At 37.6% G+C, this 24,753-nt stretch overlaps 1 protein-coding gene across 7 annotated transcripts in view; it reads right to left on the bottom strand.

Moving 5' to 3' along the window:
• Nucleotides 1–24,753, bottom strand: part of PRKDC (protein kinase, DNA-activated, catalytic subunit) — a 229,284-nt gene that overhangs the window by 143,262 nt on the left and 61,269 nt on the right. For all 7 annotated transcript variants that reach the window (XM_032841194.1, XM_032841195.1, XM_032841198.1 and 4 more), the window contains 9 exons: nt 17,869–17,963; nt 16,304–16,403; nt 15,035–15,168; nt 11,404–11,658; nt 3,601–3,824; nt 2,658–2,869; nt 2,118–2,250; nt 1,509–1,667; nt 482–685 (listed from right to left, as the gene is read on the bottom strand). In XM_032841194.1, the coding sequence (XP_032697085.1) occupies nt 482–685; nt 1,509–1,667; nt 2,118–2,250; nt 2,658–2,869; nt 3,601–3,824; nt 11,404–11,658; nt 15,035–15,168; nt 16,304–16,403; nt 17,869–17,963 (1,516 nt within the window). The remainder of the gene's footprint in view (nt 1–481; nt 686–1,508; nt 1,668–2,117; nt 2,251–2,657; nt 2,870–3,600; nt 3,825–11,403; nt 11,659–15,034; nt 15,169–16,303; nt 16,404–17,868; nt 17,964–24,753) is intronic.

A 24,753-nucleotide genomic window follows, 5' to 3' on the forward strand; every position in this document is an offset into this window, starting at 1 on the left:
GGGCTCAGGCCTCACGACAAGTTTCTGAGCCCCAAAACCACTTCTTCACAGAAATTTATACCACATACCTGTGCCTTGTATTATTTGGCCTAGAGATTCTGGGGGAGTGAGAGATTTAAAAAAATAACCAATGTTTCAATGTTTCAATGTTAATAACATTATTCAACATTCATTAAAAGTTGGGTTTTCTTTCCTTTGATTTTGTTTTGAAACATTGGCAAGAGCATTAAACCTTCCGGGAAGAGAGATTGTTTTGTTTATACATTTCTGAAGAATACGGCTATCTTTTTATAGTCATTATATAAGAAAATATACTTCACTTAAGTAAAAATTTCACAATGAACTCACAAGTGTAGATAGTGTGCTAGATGGGGGGCAAGTCTTTTGCTAATACAAGGATCTCTGGCCCAATGAATGGAGTTTGATGGTAATTCTTGCTTTAAGTAAAAAAAGTAAAAATAAAAAATAAAAATTTCATTACCATTTTGGGATTATCCACAGATGATTTCATGAGCTCCAATACAACAAGATCTAGATTTTTCAATAATTCAGTGTTGATTGCCTCTGAGAACAAGCTATAAAAATACTCTCCATGAGAGAAGCTGACCATGTTTCTCTGGGACACTCCTGAGGCTGGCATAGATAACACTGCTGTGTCCAGGAGAAGATTCACAAGGTGCTCACACTGAAAAAGCAAGGAAAGGTACAATGACATATGTACATATTTTACTTGTTATAGAAAGATTACTGGGAAGCTGCTAACTTTGGAAGTGAATAATCACACAGTAACGTCTAAGAGAACCTGGTATTTGAAGGCCTGGGTTCAGGTTTGAATTGTATACATTTCAATGAACTTGCATTTTCTAGGTGTCATTTTAGGAAAGAAATCTTTCTTGACTCATGTTTCTCCCAAATTTCCAGAAAATCTTGTTATAGTTGCTTTGAGGGGACAGGGTAGTAAGGGCATTTTTAGACCATTTAAATATGTAATTTGTTTACATTAAGTGAACAAATGGGCAAAGAAGAGCTTTCTGCTGCAGGAGAAGACAGGTGGAAGAAATGAACACAAAGGACTGGCTAGCAGATCTCAGCTATAGCAGAGACTATTTGAGGCCAGCCCTGGACAGTTCAATAATCCATGAAGGTATCTTTTTGTGGTGCCTCTGAAATTATCCTCCAGGAGTGCTCCCAAATCAGCCTTCTGAGGATCACAGAGGACAGGGGAAGAGGAAGCCACTGTGTCAACACAGTTTAACTTTATATTTGCAAAATGTTCTCTGCCTTATAAAGTCTTTTTGGAAACAAAGTGCGATAGACAAAACCCCAACTTAAGAATACTGTCCTATTTCTTTTATTAAAGCAAATCTTTTAGAAAGGAAGTCAGATCAAGGACTTACCAAATTACTAAATTTAGACTTCCAGCTAAATTCTTATTTTTAGAAGCACACTGCAAGTGAGCTATATATTTACATCATTAGGATAGCATAGCATGTAGCTGCTGCTCCTACCAGTCCTCCAAAAGCAAAGGCCAACTCCAGAAGTCCATTGGCTAATCGCTTACAACTGGGGTCTAGTGAAGGAAAATACTCTCGTTCATCTCCAGGTGCAATGCTTTTATAAACCAGGGAAAGAAGTTTTGTGCCAACAGAATGATGCTGATCTGCAGACTAAAATAAAAGTGAACAATGAAATATCCAGCAGTAAGGTATTTTATAGACACACAAAATTTTACACCTTTCATGAATTAAAAAAAATCCATGTTCATTAACACTGACTACAACCTAATTGTCAGGAAAATGTTCACTCAACTTTGCTTTCTATGCTATATTTTTTCATCTATATTGCCTAGCCACAGAGGCACAATTCCAGTTCATCCCAAAAGTTCTTCAAAAGGCTGTTGGAAATATAAATGTCCTTCATTTTATATTTATAAATTTTTATATTTATATTCTAAGTTAACACATGTCTAGCACAAGTAATTCTTTAATACCCATTTCAGCACATTTCATACATACAGGATGTTTAAAACATATATATATGTATATATATGTATACAAATGGACTAATTAGCTTAATAAAGCTAAGAGAAAAGTGGAAAACAAATTGGCTGTGGTTACCTGAGATGGTAATACAACATGCAAAAAACCAGCTCTGTGAAGTTGTTTACAAGCTGACACAACAGACACCAGCTTGGCCCTGTCCACATAAGCATCAGGGCCGTATAGGTCAACAGCACAGAGCTCCTCAATGCTGCCATGTAAAAAAACAAAAACAAAAACAAACGAGATGAGTGTTGATCTCACTGAACTAGCAGGATACAATGAAAAATTATGTGTGTTCTGTTATAAATGTGTTCATTGACTAACTGACACTCAAATTCATTAAATGACCTTGGAAAGCAAACATGGGTTAACAATGAACATGGGGCGCATGAGCTTATCCAGCCATGTAAATCAACATGGGGCTAAGCCACATCTGAGGCTTGCTTACCTTCAGGTACAGGGAAAGCAGGTGTTAAATAGATGATTTTCAAACAAATGATGAGATCCTTTACTTGAGGAAATGGGGCTATAGCAGAAACATACACAACTGCCAGAGTATGTTACAATCTTAAATCCCAAAACAACACTGATCCCAAGCATGATCTGAATGCCCACCTCCGTGCTGTTATTTTTTCCTTAAGGTGCATCTCCAGGGTGTCTTTGTATGGGGACTTCTTTAGTGCTTTTATTAGCTTTACACAAACATCGGGAAGATGATTCATAACTATGACATCACCAATGTTGAAACCTATGCTCGAGGGCTCACATAGGGTTTTCACCAAGAGTTTCATAAAGTTTTTGTTATTACATAAATCCTTCTCAAGGAGCTGTAAAAGAAGATTTGAAAAAAAAAAAAAAAGAAAGAACGAACGAACGAACATCTATTAGTCAGCACTTAGATTTTCAGTAGTGTAAGGTCCATAAAGCCGGGAATTTTTGCCTGGCTAGGACTGGGGTTGAAAACTTCCTCTGTAAAGGGTTAGAAAATAAATATTTTAGGCTTTGTGGGCCCTATGGTCTCTGCTGCAACTGTTAAACTAATTGCCATTATAATGTGAGAGCAGCCACAGACAAAACATGGACAAATGGGCTTGGATGAGTTCCAATGAAAACTTTACAAAAGCAGGCAGCAGGTGGGATTTGGCTTGTGGACCATGGTTTTGTGACCCATGGTTTAGAGAGATGTTCTATCTGCAGATAGGGCCTGGCATACAGTAGATACTTAGTTGTATTAAATGGATAGACTGACTGGACTTTGTTTATATAATAAGCCTCACAGATACATTTACAAGTAATGCATGTTTCCTAAGGCAAATGTTTGATCAATTGTAGCATAAAATGCGATATACAATAAAACATTTAGAAAAACTATTTTGCATATAATTCACACAAAAAGAATTTGAAATACATGCAAAATTTTATTACTTTCAAGAACACAGAACTCCTACAGCAATGGAAATTTCTAAGAAAGCCAAAACCACTTTTAATAAGTGTTGGAAAATATTTTTCCAGTGACAAATACTGACTCCAAACTAAAAGAGAACCAGGAGTGACCTACCTTCCAGCCTTCTGGGGAGGTGCTGAGCAGCACTGTGGTAAATTCCATAATCCGGACCACAATTGTGCATTTGCTGTAATTATATCTTTCTTCCTCTTGTGGGCTAGATCTGTGATCTGTTGTCCCAGTGCCAAAGCACTTTTCTGCTGCTGTAATATCATGCATAGCAATGTTTTCTAAGAAGAAAGCCATTGCTTTCCAAAGTGAAGACTGTGTTTCAGTACCTAAAAAAAATTATACTCAATTATTAACATATGCTTCCTTCTAACTCCACTATGATTAATGTAAAATTCCTTCAATATAGGCATAATATACTTTTAGTCAAAATTCAAACAGAAAAGGTTTAAAAAGTATGCACACCAATTTCTATCAAATGTTAAAAAAGCTCATATGCTTTGATCCAGCATTGAAATTTTATCCGAATGAAATGATGGCAGAATTACAAAGATGTGTTTATACGGACGTTCACTTTAGCATTTTTTTTTAATAATGAAGAAACAGAAACAATTGAAATGTCCTTCAAAGGGGCCAAAGAGAAACAAATTTTGGCAGTGGTCTTTTTATGGAAACAACTGCATTAACTCCCAAAAGGACTTTTTCATAAAACTCACGTGTCTAAAAACATGAAGGTGCTGGTTCTCCCGTGCCCCCATCCCTACTTCTCTCATGATTACCTCAGTCTTGCTTATGGAAGAGAGACAAAGCAAACTTCTCCTCTCCTCAGTCTTACTGTACTTGTGTACCAGAGGGTAAAGACCTCCCAAACGAAGGGACAATTTTAGGAAATGGGATACATGTTGAAAAAGTAAAGGTAATGACTAAGAAATGCTTTTATAAAGGTGCTTGGGTAGTTCAGTCGGTTAAACGTCTGCCTTCAGCTTAGGTCATGATTTCAGAGTCCTGGGATCAAGCCCTACAACAGGCTCCCTGCTCAGCAAGGAGTCTGCTTATCCCTCTCTCTCTGCTCCTCCTCCCGCTCATGCTCTCTCTCTCTCAAATAAATTAAAATCTTAAAAAAATTTTTTTTCAAAAACAAAAAGAAATTCTTTTATAAATCTGAGGGTTTCTAATTCTGTTTCCATAAAATTTAAGTTCATCAAAATGCCAACTTGACATATCATTAAAAATAATGTTGATGACAGATCACTATGTATTCAAAGAAATGAGAAAAAAAAATTAAGAATTTCATTTTCAAACACCAAATAACCTTGAATCCAGCAGAGCAGAGGCTATAAGACACATTCCAATTACAGATATGCTAAATGTGGAAAAACAAGGAGCATTTTAGCATTATTCAAATATGACACTTGTTTATGTGAACAAGTTATTTTTTAGTAACGTCTATACAAAACAAAAATAGAATTCTAACCCTATAATTTTAAATTTTATGTGTAATAATTATGCAACAAAATTTTTATTATGTTTATATTATAGTGGTCAAACATAAAGTGCCCTAATAACAACTTCAATAATAATACAACACAGAAGAAACCTGTGACATGTAGACCATTTTGTTACAAAGACGTAGAATTATGAGTAAAAAGATAAGCATAAAAACAGAATACTTAGGATAAGAAAATGTCAGGGGTATGGAATGGTCAGAATAATTCAGGAACTTGCAAAATTTCTAGAAACTATTAAAGAAACTGTTAAAGCTGATGATGTTAAATAAAAAACCTCTACAGTAAAAACAAAACAAAGCAAAACAAAAAGAACAAAAAACAAACCTCTACAGTATTTAGGCTCCATTAAATATATATATTTTTAAAATTAACATATAATGTATTATTAGCCCCAGGGATACAGGTCTGTGAATCGCCAGGGTTACATACTTCACAGCTCTCACCATAGCACATACCCTCCCCAATGTCCAAAAACCCACCACTCTCTCCCTCCACCCCTCCCCCCGGCAACCCTACCTTTGTTTTGTGAGATTAAGAGTCTTATGGTTTGTCTCCTTCCCGATCCCATCTTGTTTCATTTATTCTTTTCCTACCTCCCAAGCCCCCCATATTGCATCTCTACTTCCTTATATCAGGGAGATCATAGATAGCTGTCTTTCTCCGACTGACTTATTTCGTTAAGCATAATACCCTCTAGTTTCACCCACGTCATCACAAATGGCAAGATCTCATTTCTTTTGATGGCTGCATAGTATTCCATTGTATATATATACCACTTCTTCTTTATCCATTCATCTGTTGATGGGCATCTAGGTTCTTTCCATAGTTTGACCCAGGATGTGATCTATTCTGGAGAATGTTCCATGTGCACTAGAGAAGAATGTGTATTCTGTTGCTTTGGGATGGAATGTTCTGAAAATAACTGTGATGTCCATCTGGTCCAGTGTGTCATTTAAGGCCTTTATTTCCTTGTTGATCTTTTGCTTGGATGATCTGTCCATTTCAGCAAGGGGAGTGTTAAAGTCCCCTACTATTATTGTATTATTATTGATGTGTTTCTTTGATTTTGTTTTTAATTGGTTTATGTAGCTGGTTGCTCCCATGTTAGGGGCATAGATATTTAAAATTGTTAGATCTTCTTGTTGGACTGACCCTTTGAGTATGATACAGTGTCCTCCTCATATCTTATTATAGTCTTTGGCTTAAAATCTAATTGATGTGATATAAGGACTGCCATCCCAGCTTTCTTTTGACGTCCATTAGCATGGTAAGTTGTTTTCCACCCCCTCACTTTGAATCTGGAGACGTCTTTGGGTCTAAAACGAGTTTCTTGTAGACAGCATATTGATGGGTTTTGTTTTTTTATCCATTCTGATACCCTGTGTCTTTTGATTGGGGCACTTAGCCCATTTACATTCAGGGTAACTATTGAGAGATATGAATTAAGTGCCACTGTATTGCCTGTAAGGTGATCGTTACTGTATATTGTCTCTGTTCCTTTCTGGTCTACTACTTTTAGGCTCTCTGTTTGCTTAGAGGACCCCTTTCAATGGTTCCTGTAGAGCTGGTTTGGTGTTTACAAATTCTTTTAGTTTTTGTTTGTCCTGGAAGCTTTTAATCTCTCCTTCTATTTTCAATGATAGCCTAGCTGGATATAGTATTCTTGGCTGCATGTTTTTCTCATTTAGTACTCTGAATATATCATGCCAGTTCTTTCTGGCCTGCCAGGGCTCTGTGGATAAGTCTGTTGCCAATCTAATATTTTTACCATTGTATGTTACAGACTTCTTGTCCCGGGCTGCTTTCAGGATTTTCTCTTTGTCACTAAGACTTTTAAATTTTACTATTAGGTGACAGGGTGTGGACCTATTCTTATTGATTTTGAGGGGAGTTCTCTGCACCTCCTGGATTTTGATGCTTGTTCCCTTTGCCATATTAGGGAAATTCTCTCCAATAATTCTCTCCAATATACCTTCTGCTCCTCTCTCTCTTTCTTCTTCTTCTGGAATCCCAATTATTCTAATGTTGTTTCATCTTATGGTATCACTTATCTCTCAAATTCTCCCCTCATGGTCCAGTAGTTGTTTGTCTCTCTTTTGCTCAGCTTCTTTATTCTCTATCATTTGGTCTCCAAATCACTAATTCTCTCTTCTGCCTCATTTATCCCAGCAGTAAGAGCCTCCATTTTTGGTTGCACTTCATGAATAGCTTTTTCGATTTCAACTTGGTTATATTTTAGTTCTTTTATTTCTCCAGAAAGGGCTTTTATTTCTCCAGACAGGGTTTCTCTACTATCTTCCATGCCTTTTTTGAGCCCCGCTAGCACCTTGAGAATTATCATTCTGAACTCTAGATCTTTATCTATATATCTGTATTACCAATGTCCAAGCTGACTAGGTCCCTGGCCTTCAGTACTGCCCCTTGTTCTTTTTTTTTTTTTTGTGGTGAGTTTTTCCACTTTATCATTTTATCCTGATAAGAATATATGAAGGAGCAAATAAAATACTAAAAGGGTGCCAAAGACCCCAGTAAAATGTGCTTTAACCAAATCAGGAGAGACGCCAAATCATCGGGGAAAGAAAAGGGGTAAAAAGGAGTTCAGAAAAAAAAAATTAAAAAAGAAAAAAAATAAAGAAAAAATATAAAAAAGAAAAAAATATATGTATTCAACTGGTGAACAGAACAGGGTCACCCAGTTAATTTTGGGAGTATTTTAGTCTCTTAGAAGAAACTACCTCCCCAGATTTTAAAGAATGAAAAACATATATAAGAGTAAACATGATGAAGGGATAGAATATGACTACAAAGATGAAAATTAAGAAAAAAATTTCTAAAAAAGGAGTTGATAAGTTGGTTGGGAGAATAAAGGAAAAGAAAGTGGAGAGAATTTGCTCAGGCTGGAGATTAGAACAAAGCCCTGTGCTAGATTTAGGGTATATTTTGTTCTATTAGAAGAAGTTGTATACCAAATTTTTTTAGAAGAAAAAACCCTATGTGTATACAAAAAATAAACTTAGATATAATGAAGGATAAAATATGAGTATAATGAAGGTTCAAAAAAGATTTTTCTGAAGGTATTGTTAAGATAAACTAGTTAAAAAATGTTGAGAGGGTAAAAGTTAAAAAAAAATTAGAAGAAAAAAATAAAATTACAAAAAATTAACTTTGCAAGACTACAGTATCATGGGGAGAAAGCCATGAATTCCATGCTTTGCTTTCTCCTCCTCTGGAATTCGGCTATTATCCTTGGTAAGTGAACTTGGTTGTGGCTGGATTTCTTGTGGATCTTCTTGGGGAGGGACCCGTTGTAGTGATTCTCAAGTGTCTTTGCCTGAGGCAGAATTGCACCGCCCTTACCAGGGGCCAGGCTAAGTAATCCGCTCTGGTTGGCTTTCGGGAGCTTTTGTTCCCTGAACGCTTTCTGTAGAGTTCCGGAGGATGGGAATGAAAATGGAGGCCTCCCAATCTCCAGCCCAGAGGAGCTGAGAGCTTGGGGCCCTACTCCTCAGTGCGCCCTCGGAGTAACGTGCTCAATCATTCCCGTCTCCCTGGCCTCTGGCTGCGCTTCGAGCTCATTCAGCCTGTGACCAAGTGTCTCTGTCTCTGGCACACAGCCCCGCCTGAGTCTCCAAACCCCACAGATCCCTGCGCTCTTCCAGGGGTGTCTCCTGATCTTGTGGGGTCCCTGCTCACAGAGCAGTGGCCTCTGCCACAGATCACAATTTAAGGTAACCCCGAGTTGAGAGCTCACTTCTCGGCTCCATCTCTGTAGCCAGCTTCCCTGCTTTAATACCTGTGAGCTCTGCGACACTCAGACACCTCCAATCCTTCTGTGACCCTGCAGGACCTGAGACCACGCTGTCCCAGGGTGGGTTTCACCCTGGAATAGTCTCTGGAGTGATGTCCCTCAGTGGTGCAGACTTTTAAAAGTTCCGATTTTGTGTTCCGTTGCTCCCATTGCTCCGCCACTTGCCGGGAGCCGGCCCCTCCCCACCGCAGTCTATCTTCCCGTTGCTTTGGATTCACTTCTCCGTAGGTCCTACCTTTCAGAAAGTGGTCGATTTTCTGTTTCTAGAATTGCTACTCCTCTTCTCTTTGATCTCCTATTGGATTTGTAGGTGTTTGGAATGGTTTGATAAGCTATCTAGCTGATCTCCTGCTACCTGATGTCGTTTCAGCCTGCTACTTCTCCACCACCTTGACTCCCCCCTTAATACATTTTTAAAGTAATGCTAACAGTTTTATGTTAAAATGCCCACATTTATGATATACCAGAAATTATAACTGAGAGCAATGAGGAATAGAAGGTACATTGTTTTTAATGTCCCCCACTCCTCACAAGGTTAATGAAAAGGTTGAAGACTGCTTAATTGTGACCCTTTCCTTAATTTAGTAATATGTGACCATTTAAATTAGCTTAAGGTACATTTACTGACATAAAAAGACATCTAATATGTTAAGTTTCTGTTTAAAAGTTGTTTCTTTTTAAAAAGCAAATTACAGTAAAACATGCAATAACTTCACTATTATAAAATAAAAATTAAAATATTACACGCACAGAAAAAGTTAAGAAAAGTAAATGTTACACTTAGTGTTTTTCACTAGGTAATGCAATTAGGGGAGATGGTTTTACATATTTCCTATGCTTTTTTCTTGTTGAAATTTTCAAAATGATATATGAGATCTCGTAAAACAACAAATTTAAGGTACTGTTTGCAAGTGAACTAACAGCACTCTGCTGTTAAAGTTTCAAACTTATCTGACCTATCCTTTAAAATCCCATACTAGAATCATGCAGAATCCCATGCTAGAGAGTCAGATCGCAAAAGCATAAAATCTGTTTTCCTGAACCCCAGAGTGTGTGTACGCACATACATTATACACTCCCAACTATGTCTGGCTCCAACTTCTTCAAGCTAGGACAACAAGATAGCCTGGTTCTTTCTCCCAAATTCCTGAAATACAGACTTCACTCTGATAGAATGAAGACTGGTAGTTTCTTTAGTCAGCCACCACCAGAATGGATTCTCTGACTACATTGAAAATCATCTAAATGACAGAACATATCTAACAGGGAAGTTCTATGTCCAACCCATGAGAGAGGATTTAGGTGAAGCCCTTGAAGACTAAAACAGCCTGCTTAGACAACCTCGAAGCCCAGAGCAACTTATCTCTCAGCTATGGTCTGTTCCAAATGCTCTTTTCTAGGAGAGACACACCTTCCAGGAGTCATATCCAACTTCCGAGGTCCCATTTAAGTCACTAGAAGGATGAAGTCTGCCATCTCCTTCTTCTAAGCATGGATTAAGGAGCACATAAAATACCCCACCCTGCATTCTATTCTCTATAAGCAACAATATCATCACACTACAGTAAAGACATTAAGGAATATAAAAATAGAGACATACTACTCAAAAACCATGGACTAAAATCACAGAACAGAGCCTCACGTCAGGAAGAATTCATTTATTTCATAAACTTTTTAAAAAGGATTATTATTTGAGAGAGGGAGAGAGAGAGAGAGAGAGAGTACGAGCAGGAGGGGCAGAGAATGTGAAGCAGTCGCAGCGTGGAGCATGGAGCCCAACGCAGGGCTCAATCTCATAACCCTAAGATCAGACCCAAGATAAAACCAAGAGTCAGCTGTTAACTTACTGCACCACCTAAATGCCCCAAAAACATTTTTTTAAAGATTTTTTAAATTTTTTTTTAGTAATCTCTGTGCCCAATGTGGGGCTTGAAATTACAACTCTGAGATCAAGAATTGTATGCTCCGGATGACTGGGTGACAGTTGGTTAAGCTCTGACTCTTGATTTCATTTGGCTCAGGTCATGATCTCAGGGTCATGAGATCAAGCCCTGTATCCAGTGAGTGTGGAGCCTACTTAAGATTCTTCCTCTCCCTCTCTCTGCCTCTCTGCCCCCTCTTTCTGCCTTTCTCTCTCTCTCCTTCCCTGTCTTTCTACCCTTCCCCACCCTGCTTGCACACTCTCTCTCTCTAAAAAAAAAAAAAAAAAAAGAGTTGCATGCTCTATCAACTGGGCCAACCAGGCACTCAGGAAGAACTCTTTTAATGTGTTATATGCAAATGAAAACCTCAAAAGGTTATTTGATAAAAGGGTCATCAAGAACCTGTAAACAGGGTGCGAAAGTATAGACTTTGGGCAGGTTTCTGTGGCCTCAGTGCTGTCATGTATACCAGCACCCTGCCCTCATTATGAGCTTCAAGAATGCAAGGACTAAATTAATTCTCCTTGCTATCGCCTTTGTTTCTGTGATTCTGAGACAGTGGTGCCAGTCTAGTCAAATACTGCTCTTTTGCCCAGAATGACTGGGCAAATGACTGCCCAGAATGATTCCAGGTGGAACTGGACCACAGTAATGTGTAGGTTTTACCTACCTAGGACCTCAGATGCCTCAAGGGTTTTCTCTTCAATGAACGTGTTGTAGCATTCCAAAGCCGCCAGAAGCATGTCCATCCACTGCAACACAGCTCTCAGGCTGAACGGCCCTTGCAGATGGAAGAGAGTAGGCTGAGCAAGAATGCCTGACAGCCGATCACAATCTCCTCCTCCCCCCTCAAATATGTTTATGAGAAAGGAAGTATCTTTGTTCTTGAGAGTATCTTTCAGCCATAAAGAAGGGGATGTGTTGCCTTAAAAAGAAACAAGATTAAAACACACATATAAATAACTTTCACATAATTAAAATTAATCTAATCATGGTGCCTAATTAGAAATAGCATCCCCCAATAGTAAAAAAACAAGAATTAAAAGTCTGATATGTTAACAAACATAATCAGACCAGAACAAGACTGGCAATATCACAGTATTTCACATATAGTTTCCATAAGAGTCCCATATAAAGTACCTACCAGAGCAGCACCATTTCTGAATAAGAGATAATCTGCTTTTTAAAAGACATTTTTCCTTTAGGTATTTGTCATTTTCTAAAGAAAAAACACTTATTTGTATTTTGTATGCTCTGAAATCAGGGACTCTCAAAAGGTCAAATCATCCAGATTCTAAAGAAGTTAGAGAAGAATGCAAAACACTAATGTATTTCTGATGTAGTAAAAAGAAGAAATAGTTTTCCTACTGTGTTAGAATACACCTATCAGCACTATATAAGTAAAAGATTTAATATCATGTTTTCCAGTTTGTTTTAGAGAGAACTATTAAACATCCATTATTTTCACTAAATATTGAAAAAGAAAATAAAGAATAAAAATATTATTTAAGTTCTATCGTGAATGTTAGCTGAGTCCTAGAAGAGAAAAAAGGACAGAGAGACAGGTATAGAGAAAGAAGATGATAAAAGGGAACATGGGGACCAAGAGACAGGCCTGGGAAATCACATCTGGATTGCAGGGAACTGTCCCAAATCCCTGCCTCCTTATCACTCTCCTCCTCTGAACTATGGCTGCTGTCACCATAGCTTTCTGTCCAACATGAGCCTCAGCAGTCCGAAGCCCCTGACACATGTTGTAGGGACATGTCTGTACTTGTCATTATGGCCCACTGATCTGGGTGTTGCCCAGCACCCCCAACAATAGTGTACTTTCAGGACACAGGATTTCTGATCTAAAGAGACACCTAACATTGTCCCTTAAAAACCACTGGGGGTGGGCCCCTTTGTGGCTCAGTAGGTTGTGTCCGACTCTTGATTTTGGCACAGGTCATGATCTCAGGATTGTGGGATCGAAAGAGCTCCCGTGTTGGGCTCCACACTGGGTGTAGAGCCTATTTAAAATTATTTCTCCCCCCACCGCTCCCACCCCTTCTTAAAAAAAAAAATAATAACACACAAACACAAACCACTGAGGGCAGCATTGTTTACAACCAAGACATAGAAGCAGCTCACCTGTCCATCAACTGATGGCTGGATAAGGAAGATGTGGTATAAATATTACTCAGACATAAAAAAGAGTGAAATCTTGCCATTTACAATTACATAGAGCTAGAGAGCATTATGCTGGGCAAGTAAGTCAGAAAAAGACAAACTGATTTCACTTACAGGTGGAATTTAAGAAACAAACAAACAAACAAACAAAAACCAGGGGAGCCTAGGTGGTTCCATCCTTTAAATGTTTGCCTTTAGCTCAGATCAAGATCCTTGGATCCTGGGATCAAGTCCGCTGGGCTCCCTGCTCAGTGGGGTCTGCTTCTCCCTCTGCCTCTACCCTGCCTATGTTCCCTCTCAAATAAATGAAATCTTAAAACAAACAAACAAACAACAACAAAACAAACAAACATATGGGGGCAAAAAGAGGCAAACCAAGGAACAGACTCTTAACTATGAAGAACAAACTGATGGTTACCAGACAGGAGTGGGGTTGGAAGGATCAGTTAAACTGGTGGTGGGGATTAGGAGTGTACTTGACATGATGACCACCAGATAATATACAGAAGTATTGCATTACTATATTGGATACCTGAAACTAATATGACACTGTATGTTAACTAACTGGAATTAAAATAAAAAACCTAGGGAAAAAAAAAAGAAACCACTGGGGGAAAAGATAGCAGAGAGAAAGGTGGATGCAACATTGGAGGGCAGAGAGGAGCATAGTGAAGAAATTTCATTCCTTTTATACAAAGTATATTTTGGCAGCAGCGCTAGGTTCACCTACTACTTGGCATCCTTTGTGTAACAGAAATTCTGAGAAGCAGAGCTCTACTTATCTCGTTGAAAATATGCGAGGTCTCTATTGTAGGCAACTGAGAAGAACAATAGAAATGTCTAGGGTCAGTCAAGCTGACATCACTAGAAATTGCATGCGCTGCAGGAGAATCAGAGGGAGGTAACGTCTGCCAACTAGTAGTTCCACCCATATAATATCTGGGCCACAGTTTCATTTAACAATAAGGAAAACATGCTGCATGCTTCCACCCTATCCAACCTTCATGGACTTTATAAGCATGTGGTGAGAATGACAACATGTAAGACTAACTTTATTAACTAAAAGCAATAAGCAAATATAAAATACTAGTGGTGTTTTTTAAATAATACTCTACATTAAAAATCCAAATACACATTACCACTATATATATAAAATTATAGTAGACAAATATAAATATTTCTAATACAATTGCAATATATGCTATATAAATCTATAGCATATAACATCATAACACATTCTATAACATAACAAAATATAGAATCTTCTAAATTTTAGAACTATACCAAATAATTGTTACCTCTTCTTCTATGAGAAAAAAGCACCAAAGTGGTACTCTACCCTATTCTCTAAAAAGAAATGGCTCTTCCTCATGTTCTGTAGTGTACCATGACCTTTCTTATCCAGACACCATAGCACCATCTTGGTTCTCGACTCTTGCAAAGTGCATTCCACAGGGGGAAGACAAGGCCTCAGTCTGTCCTGAGGCAAGTTTCCCCATACCTACACTACCAAATCTTGGTCTGGACTTAGTGGAGAATATAGAACATTTATTCCTATACTAAAATTTTCAGTAATTATTTCAAGTCTATAAGAATAGTGTAATGGCTTAGTGCAATAGTTATTAAAGAGTATAGGTTCACCGATTTCCTTTAATATCACAAAAATCTGAAATTATTCAGATTTAGCAGTTTAGCAATTTCTTATTAATCACATGGTGAAATAAAACAACTACATTATTTCACTAACTATTTACTGAATATCATGTTAACAACTACACTGGTTATCCCGAAGGGTTCTTCTTCATTTTCTTTAAATGAGATAAAAAAGCAAAAAGGTAGTAGAATAAAAAAAGATACTGAAAAATCCTAAATTTGCTTCCTCTATATTGTTTGACATCAAAATAGAATTTTATTCTTTCCTTCTATAAATCTTTGAGAAATGTACACCCCATAGTTTATCCTTTGTCATACAACTGATCTATAATGATTATTGAACATCTTATTTATTAGGAACATATTTGTTACATTCATCTAAATAATGGAAAGGTTACACTTTAAATAAATACACATCTCTTTTACTACTGGTAAAAGCAAAACCCATAATTTATAGGACATAAAGATCACAATACCTGGCAATAAAGGAACAAATTTATAAAAGAGTTCTATAGATTTGTGTCGACATTCTGTTTGGGGCCTCCCACAGTGGGCTAACAGCCATTGGACCACATCCAGTAAACACAATGATGCTGCAGGTGGAAATCCTCTAAATGGAGATAACACACTGTATTTAATAAATGCCCAACATTTAGCATTTAGCTGGCCCAAGAGTCTAGAAACCATAAATTCAAATTTGCCACACTAATACATGTAGAAACTTCATCAAAAGGCACTCAATTTACTTTTAGTGTATTATCGTCACTAGTAGGTCCTAAATGCTGCTTACCTTCATTTTTTTTTTTTTTAACTTGAGGGAAAAGTTAAAAAACATTTCTTAAAACAATAGTACCAATATTTTCATGTTTCCTTTTCAATGTACCTTAAAACAGAGGGGGATCTGAAATCTAAAGCAGTGTTTCTCAAACTGTGGTCCCCAATCCAGCTGCATCAATATTATCTGTAAACTTGGCAAAAAGTGCAAATTCTTGGCCCCACTCCAGACCTACTAGAAGATTCTGGGGGCAGAACCCAGGAACCTGTGTTTTAACAAGACCTCCAGGTAATTCGATGCATTTTTCAGTTTGAGAACTAATGATCTAGAGAGGTCAAAAGTTAACAATAGGATCTGCAGGAAGCAATTTGAAAAAAAAAAACAAAAAACAAAAACAAAAACAGAAAAAATATTAATATCCAATTTACATGTACCAATGCTTCTGCAGAGTAGTAGCAGCCAGCAGATTCCCCAGACACCCTCCCTACACAGATCTGGAGGGGTTGATGCATGGCACACCCCATCCTTTTGGAGAATGAGACCTTGCTAGAATGGAATTAACAGCAAAGACTGGAAACCCCTGGTTAGTAAGCCAGCCTTGGCTTTGGGTAGCTTCATTTCATAATTCTGTAATCCCATGACTGTCAAAATGCTACTATTTCAATATTTCAGTTTTTATATTTCAAATTTACTCCATAATAGTTCGTGCATTCTCTAGTCAAATAATTCCACATCAAATTTATATTCAAAATTAGTGCAGATAAAATAAATGTCTGTTATAAATTTATACCTTAAACTAAGCATTTTCAAATACAAAGTTTTTTAGTATCCTAGAAAAGCCCTATTTCCATGCTTTCCTTGTTTAGAAAATTAATTTTTTATGCTGCCACACATTCCTTTCAAATTCTTTTTTACTAACTGAGAATTAGCTTTGTTGGGGAGGGAAAAAAAGGCAAGCAATATCACCTACCGTGGCCTACGTCGCTTTTTTACTTTGTTTAAAGATACATGCTTCTTTTCAATGATACGCCTTAGGTGATCAATGGCATCACAACATTGTTGAAGTGTACCTGTTCTCAAGTATAAAAATACATTTCCAAAAGGAGACATATAGCTGATTATTATTAATAAAATGGCATTATAAGTTTATTGACCTAGTTTTTTAACTAAAAAGGTAATTTTACAATAGAGTTAATATTGTTTCATCTCTCAGAATACAAATTTTATAAATAATTTACATTGTCCCAAAACAAAAACAAAATCTACATTTAAGATTGCAGGATAGTAGAGTGCACATGCACAAACACACTCACAGCAATACTGCACCTAATGAGAAACTGCTCCACCAGCCCCCAGCTAGCCAAAGTACAGCCTCACATAAGGGATTTGAGGTGGAAGAGACTCTACGAAACCGCGCCCATCCTATTTACCTTAATTTAAGGCTATTAGTAAAGGGGCATAAATTCCCTGACCTCCCCTTCTTCTTATGTAAGTTAAGCCATATGATAGCTTAATAATACAGCTATTGTAGAAGAATCAAAGTAAATTAGTAAAACCATCCACAGACATCCCGGGTTATTTAGGAAAGGAGCCTTATAGAACTTGAGTTCTGTAACCAAGAATAAGTTCTTTCTATGCTTTGAAAATGTGGCAGTGATTTTTAAGAGTTAAGTTTCACTTGTTGAAAAAATTCATCTATATAAGCTGTCAAGATAAACAAAGCAATTTAAAACTTTGATGACAAGAGCTAAATTTTAAGCATTTTTACCCATTGTAGGCTATCAACATGAAGGATAATAGAGCTCAACTTGTCTTTTGAAAAAATAAACAAAATAGATTCTAGATAAGTGAAAACAGTTCTGCTACACATAGCTACGTGACCTAGATCAGTCACTTAAATTGTCTGGGTAAGATGTCTAAGAAGACTTCCAGCCTAGAAATTCCAGGATGTTCATAATACCTGCTGGACAGAATTTAACTGTAAAGACTACCATTTATTACTCTCTTAGCTACTTTAAGTCTATTTCTGACTTATTATTTTGTATTATTTCTTAATTATGGTCGAAACAGTTTTATCACAATCTTGTAATGAGATCTATTTTCCACGTTTCAAGCTGGCATCAGTGAGACATTGGCACATCTCAGTGGTTACTGCACCCAGCTTTCTTTACATGGTATGATTGTACATTCTCACATTTCACATCATCTGTGAAACTGGCTGGTTTCATTGGAGCTGCACAATAAAAATGTCCCACCTGTCCTGGACAGGATCTCTGACAAGCCAGGGGTCAAGCTCTGTGGCCACCAAGGGCACACCCTGGAAAATCTGTGGGCCTTCAGAGGAGGCGGGCATTGAAGAGGCACCAGAGGGGCATATCTCCCCTTCACACTTATCACACTAAATGGGAGATGGGAGAAAAAAACACCACTTTATGAGAGAACTATTTGAGGCTTAACCCCTGAGTAGAAAAGCTGTTAGAGATTTGTCAGACAAACAGAATTGGTGTGCCAACAAATGGCTCAGATAAGACCTACCTAAGGATTTCTCATCTGCATGTGCTAAGGCCAGACTTTCCAGGTATATAACCAAAGCTTCAAACACAAACTGTTCTACCAGAGACTCTTCTTCCCTGTAAAATAAAGAATACTGAACCTCACCTAGGAAAACAATAAAGCAGGAGTGACAAGGGAAAAAAGTAATGTTATCAAAGAGTACATAAATTTGTTTTTAAAAAAATGGCTCAAATGTTTTGAAACATAAAACAACCTAAAACACTTCTGTGAAGAAGAAAATTTCCTCAAGAGCAGACCAAAAACTACATAAAATAAAAGAGGCAACACTGGCTTTTTCTCTGCACACAAGGACCCTTCCATCTGTAGAACTGCTCACAGCACATAACCTCAGACCACACTTCTACACACCTCATTCTGACCACACTTCTACACACCTCATTAAAATTAATAGAAAAGAAGGTCTCATACCACATCCACATTCTTTCAAAATAAAAGAATTTCAAGTGCTCTCACCCTATCCAAAAGTCAGTCAACATCAATAGTAAACGTGAAGCCTTTTACAAGCACATCATGCACATGAAAGTAAATAATTCAGTTAACAGTGTCTGTGGACCATGGATGGGTGAAGGGCAGAGGGCAGACCTTTCCCTCGAAAATCTGCTCTTTAATAACACTGGACAGTAAATGATTAAGTATAAAATGACAAGGCGAGGCACTAAGTCTCAGAGGAGATCACAGAAAAGTACGAGTTGGAAGTTCTACTTGTGTGATGAAGTGCTGGGTCACTGCATGCCCCACTGGAAAGGAGAGCATTCCTGGAACAAAGAGAACTGGAGTGAAGTGCTCAGGACGGAGAGCACTTAGAACAAGAATTAGTTCATCCTAATCAATCAATTAATTCATTAATTAAACACGGTCCTAGTTTCTTTTTTTAAGTTTGAATCCTAGGAGGGGCAGGGCCTGTCAGAGTTCCACAAGCTCCACCTCTCCCCTAGTGTCACACACCATGATCTGACACTGAAAATAAAGGACTACTGATAAATGTGTGGTACAGACAAGGACATGGAGGCAAGATTAAAAAAAACACAGGAGACAGAGAGCAAACTGGCAAAGCTAGAAGAAAAGGTTCATTTAGAAGAGCAGTTTGTGATGAGACTGCAAAAGTTGAGGAAAGGGGTCTTGAAAGGCCAGGCTGAGTATAATAGTTTTTAGCTTATGTTATCAACACCAACTAAAGAAGGTTAAGTAGAGAAATGACATGACAAAATGATGCCCTAGAACTGTGCTTCCAAAGAAAGGTGTACAAAACAGTTTGTTACCATGCAGAAAGGAAACAACAAATCTTGTTTTATATTATTTAACATGCAAGATCTCAAAAAATTTATCTCTCATGCCCCTTTTCCCAAAAATCCCAAAAGATTTATTGTTGATCTAGTAAATCAACAGTATCCAAAAAGGAAGACACGAGATGAAAAGGAAACAAATTATCAAACACAGGGAAGAAGTACAGGGGACAACCAAGAGGAGAGGCAAGGAGACCCAGACATGACAGGTGAGTAAGGATCCAAGAAAGAGGCTTGTTAACAGCGGTCTCTGCCAAAACACCACAGTATGGATTTTTCAACCTATACAGAAGATGGCCCAAATTCCTCTCTTAACCTGGCCTACCATGATCAGGTACTTAAAGTTCTTCTCCTGTCCATGTTCAACCTCGATAAGCTGACAGTGCTCATTTATACCACAAGAGAATTTTGCTTTGACATGCTCCTGACACATGGAGGTGGACCAATGGGAACTGAGATTCAGAAGTTAAAGGGCAGTCCACACTCTTAGACAATATTTCTCCCAGATGTCAGTGTGGTCCATTTCACACCATTCTGGAGTCCTCTGCTTCCCCAAATTAACATGAACCTTGTCACTCTAATTCCTTGGAATGGGCTCCTGTAAACTTTCATGGAAGCTGATACCAGTCTCAGTATCCTCTCAGGAAACTCCCCCTAACCATGAAAACACTGACATTTACTGCTTTCCAAAATCCAAAGTATGTCACTTAGGGTATAAACATACAAAGGGAAACAAAAAGACAAACAAAGGAATAAGTAACATAAAGGAAAAATGATTAGTTCAGAGAAGAGGAAGGTCTGAAATATTGAAAATACTCCATTTTTTAACATAGGTAGTGAGTATACAAAAACTTTTTTTTACTATTAAATAAACTACAGAGTTGTTTTTTTTTTTTTAACCTGAGGCATACTTGACATATATTAATTCCAGGAGTACACATAACAACTCTGTATTTGTATACATTATAATATGATCACCACAGTAAGTTTAGTTAACGTTGAGCACAATACAGTTACAAAATTTTTTTCCTTGTGATATGAACATTTAAAATCTACTGTCCTAGCAACTTTTAAATATGTAATAGAGTATTATTAACTATGGTCACCATACTTATAGGCGTACCTTATAGGTACAGGTGTACCTTATAGGCACACCTCAGAGATATAACGAGTTTGGTTCCAGGTGACCAAAATAAAGCAATTATCTCAACAAGGGGAGTGAAGTGAATTTTTTGGTTCCCCAGGGCATATAAAAGTTATGTTTACACTACACTGTATATTAAGTGCACAACAATATTATGTCTACAAAATGTATATACCTTAATTAAAAATACTTCACTGCTAAAAAATACTAACCATCTTCTGAGCTTTCAGCAAGTCATAATCATTTTGCTGGTGGAGCGTTTTGCTTTGATATTGATGGCTGGTATTGAATGATTGGGTTTGTGGCTGCTCAAGGTTGGGTGGCTGTGACAATTTCTTCAAATAAGACAACAGAGAAGTTTGCTGCATAGATCAACTCTTCCTTTCAGATCCAATTTCTCCATAGCATGTGATGCTATTTGGTAGCATTTCACCCACACCAGAATCTCTTTCAAAACTGAAATCAATCCTCTCAAACCCCACCACTATTTTACCAACTAAGTTTATACAGTATTCTAAATCCTTTATTGTCATTTCAACAATCTGCACAGAATCTTCACCATAAGTAGACTCCATCTCAAGAAACCACTTTCTTTGCTCATCCACAAGAAGCAACTCATCCACTGAAGTTTTGTCATGAGATTGCAGTAATTCAGTCACACCTTCAGGCTTCACTTCTGATTCTGGTTCTCTTGCTCTTTTTACCACATCTGCAGTTACTCCCTCCACCGAAGTCTGAAACCCCTCAAAGTCATCCATGAGGTTAGAATCAACTTCTTCCAAACCGCTGTAAATGTTGATGTTTTGACCTCCTCCCATGAACCATGAACTTTCTTAATGGTGTTTGGAATGATGAATCCTTTCCAGGTTTTCAATTTACTTTGCCTAGATTCATCAGAGGAATCACTCTCTATGGCATTTATAGCCTTATGAAATGTATGACTTAAATAAGGAGACCCGAAAGTCAAAATTACTCTTTGACCCATTAACTGCATAATGGATATTGTGTTAGCAGGCATGAAAACAAATCATCTTATGGAATCTCTCCATCAGAGCTTTTGGGTGACCAGATGCATTGTCACCAAGCAGTAATATTTTGAAAGGAATCTTTGTTTCTAAGCAGTAGTTCTCAACAGTGGGCTTAAAATATTCAATAAACCAGGTTGTAAACAGATGTGCTATCATCCAGGCTTTGTTGTTCCATTTAGAGTACAGGCAGAGTAAATTTAGCACAATTCTGAACGGCTGTAGGATTTTCAGAATGGTAAATCAGCACTGGCTCTAACTCAGTCACCAGCTACATTAGCCTCTAACAGGAGAGGGAGCCTGTCCTTTGAATCTTTGAAGTAAGGCACTGACTTCTCTCTAGCTATGAAAGCACTAGATGGATTATTCTTCCAGTAGAAGGCTGTTTCACCTACACTGAAAATCTGTTGCTTAGTGTAGACACCTTCATTAATTATCTTAGCTAGATCTTCTAGATAACTTGTTACAGCTTCTACATCAGCACTTGCTGCTTTATCTTGTACTTTAAAGTTATGAAAACGGTTTCTTTCCTTAAACCTCATGGATCCTCTGCTAGCCTGAGACTTTCTTCTGCACCTTTCTTACCTCTCTCACTGCATAAAACTGAAGAGAGTTAGGGCCTTGCTCTGGATTAGGCTTTGGCTTAAGGGAGTTTTATGGGTGGTCTGATCTTTTACCCAGACCACTACAATTTTCTTCCTATCAGCAATGAGTCTGTCTCACTTCCTTTTCATCCATGTGTTCACTGGAGTGTCAGCTTTAATTTCCTTCAAGAACTTCTCCTTGGCATTCACTACTTGTCTTACTGATGTAAGAGGCCTAGCTTTTGTCCTATCTTGGCCTTTGATGTGCCTTCCGCACTGAGCTTAATCGTTTCTAGCTTTTGATTTAAACTGAGAGATGTGTAACTCTTCCTTTCACTGTAACACTTAGAGGCCATTGTAGGGTTATTAGTTGGCCTAATTTCAACATTGGTGTGTCTCAGAGAATGGGGAGCCGGAGGAGAGGGAGACAGGTGAAGAGCTAGTTGGTGGACACTCAAACACAAACAACATTTATCAATTAAGTTCACTGTCTTATATGGGAGCGGTTCATGGCACCCCAAAACAATTACAATAGTTACATCAAAGATCAGCATCAGAGGGGGTCCTGGGTGGCTCAGCTGTTAAGCATCTACCTTTGGCTCAGGTCATGATTCCAGGGTTCTGGAACTGAGCCATGCATTGGGCTCCAACTCAGCAGGAAGCCTACTTCTCCCTCTCCCACTCCTGCTGCTTGTGATCCCTCTCTCACTGTGTCTCTCTGTCAAATAAATAATATCTTAAAAAAAAAAAAAAAAGATCACCATCAGAGATCACTATGCCAAATATAGGAATAATGAAAAAGTTTGAAATAATGTAAGAATTACCAAAACATGACTTAGAGATACAAAGTGAGTAAATGTTTCAAAAGCAGTGCCAATAGACCTACTCAAAGTCAGTAAGTAAAAAATGCAGTATCTGTGAAGAGCAATAAAGACAGGCACAATAAGGGGTGCCTGGGTGGCTCAGTCAGTTAAGCATCTGCCTTCAGCTCAAGTCATGATCCCAGAATCCTGGAATCGAGTCCTTCGATCAAGTCCCACATCAGGCTCCTTGCTCAGTGGGAAGTCTGCTTCTCCCTCTGCCCCCAACCCAATCTTAAAAAAAAAATGAAGCACAATAAAATGAGGCATGTCTGTACAACCCTACAATTATTTATTTCATATCTGGAAGTTTGTACCTTTTGACCCATTACCCATTTTGCCTATCCCTCTTCCCAGCCTGTGGCAACCACCAATTTATTCTATCTATGAGTTTACCTTTTTATTTTTATTTTTTTTAAAGATTTCACAAATAAGAAATTTGTCTTTCTTTGACTTATTTTCCCTAACATAATGCCCTCAAGGTCCGTCTATTTTTTTCATAGATGGCATAATTTCATTCTTTTTTTCAATGGCTGAGTAATACTGCATTGTATACATATACCACATTTCCTTTATCCATTCATCCACTGATGGACACTTTCCATATCTTGGCTATTTTAAATAATGCTGCAATAATCATAGGGGTACATATATCTTTCTGAATGTTTCATTTCCTTTGGATAAATACCCAAAAGTGGAATTGCTTGATCATATGGTACTTTTATTTTAAATTAGTGAGAAACCTCCATATTTTCCATAGTAGCTGTGGCAATTTATCAGCAGTACATTCCTATTAGCAGTACACAAGGATTCCCCTTTTCCTACGTCCCTGCCAACATTCAATATTTCTTATCTTTTTTCATAGTAGCCATTCTAACAGGCATGAGGTTATATCTCACTGTGGTTTTGATTTGCATTTCCCTGATGACTAGTGATACTGATCACCTTCGTCACCTTTTCATTTTATTGATGGTTTCCTATGCCATGCAGTAGCTTTTAGTTGACACAGTCCCAGACACTTATTTTTGCTTTTGCTGCCTTTGCTTTTGGAGTTAGAACCAAAACATCATTGCCAAAACTGATGTCAAACACCTTACCACCTATGTTTTCTTCCGGGAATTTTATGGTTTCAGGTCTTATATTCAAGTCTTTAATTCATTTTGAGTTAATTTTTGTGTATGGTACAAGATATTAGTCTAGTTTCATTCTTTTGCATGTGGCTGTCCAGTTTTCCTAACATCAACAGGTAGTAAAGAGATTGTCCTTTTCCTACTGTTTATTCTTGGCTCTGGGGTCAAAAATTAATTGGCCATGTTTGCAGGGGTTTATTTCTAGGCTGTCCATTTTGTTCCACTGACCTGTTTTATGCCAATACCACACTGTTTTGATTACTACAGCTTTCATAGTATAGTTTAAAACTGGGGAGCACGATGACTCCAACTTTGTTCTTCATTCTCAAGATTGCTTTGGCTTCTTGATGTATTTTTAGTTTCACACAAATTTTAGGCTTGTTTGGTTTCTGTGAAAAATGCCATTAAAATTTTGATAGGGATTGCATTGAATGTGTTGATGGCTTTGGGGAGGATTGGCATTTTAATAATATAAATCCTTCCAATCCATGAGCATGGTATATCTTTCCACTGATTTGTGTCTTCTTCAGTTGCTTTCAACAATGTCTTATGGTTTTTAACGTATGGATTTTTCACCTCCCTGGTTAAATTTATTCCTAGGTATTTTATTCCTTTTGATGCAGTTATAAATGGGATTGTTTTCTTAATTTAATGTCCTGATAATTGGTTAGAAGAATAGAAATGCAATAGATTTGTTTATATTGATTTTGTGTCCTACAACTTTACTGAACTAGTTCTAATAGTTTTTTGGTGAAGTCTCTAGGGTTTTGTACATATAATACTGTGTCATCTGAAATAGTGACAGATTCATACATATGTT

This window comes from Lontra canadensis, unplaced genomic scaffold (assembly GCF_010015895.1).
Source record: "Lontra canadensis isolate GAN:19392208 unplaced genomic scaffold, GSC_riverotter_1.0 scaffold121, whole genome shotgun sequence".
Taxonomy (NCBI): Eukaryota; Metazoa; Chordata; class Mammalia; order Carnivora; family Mustelidae; genus Lontra; species Lontra canadensis.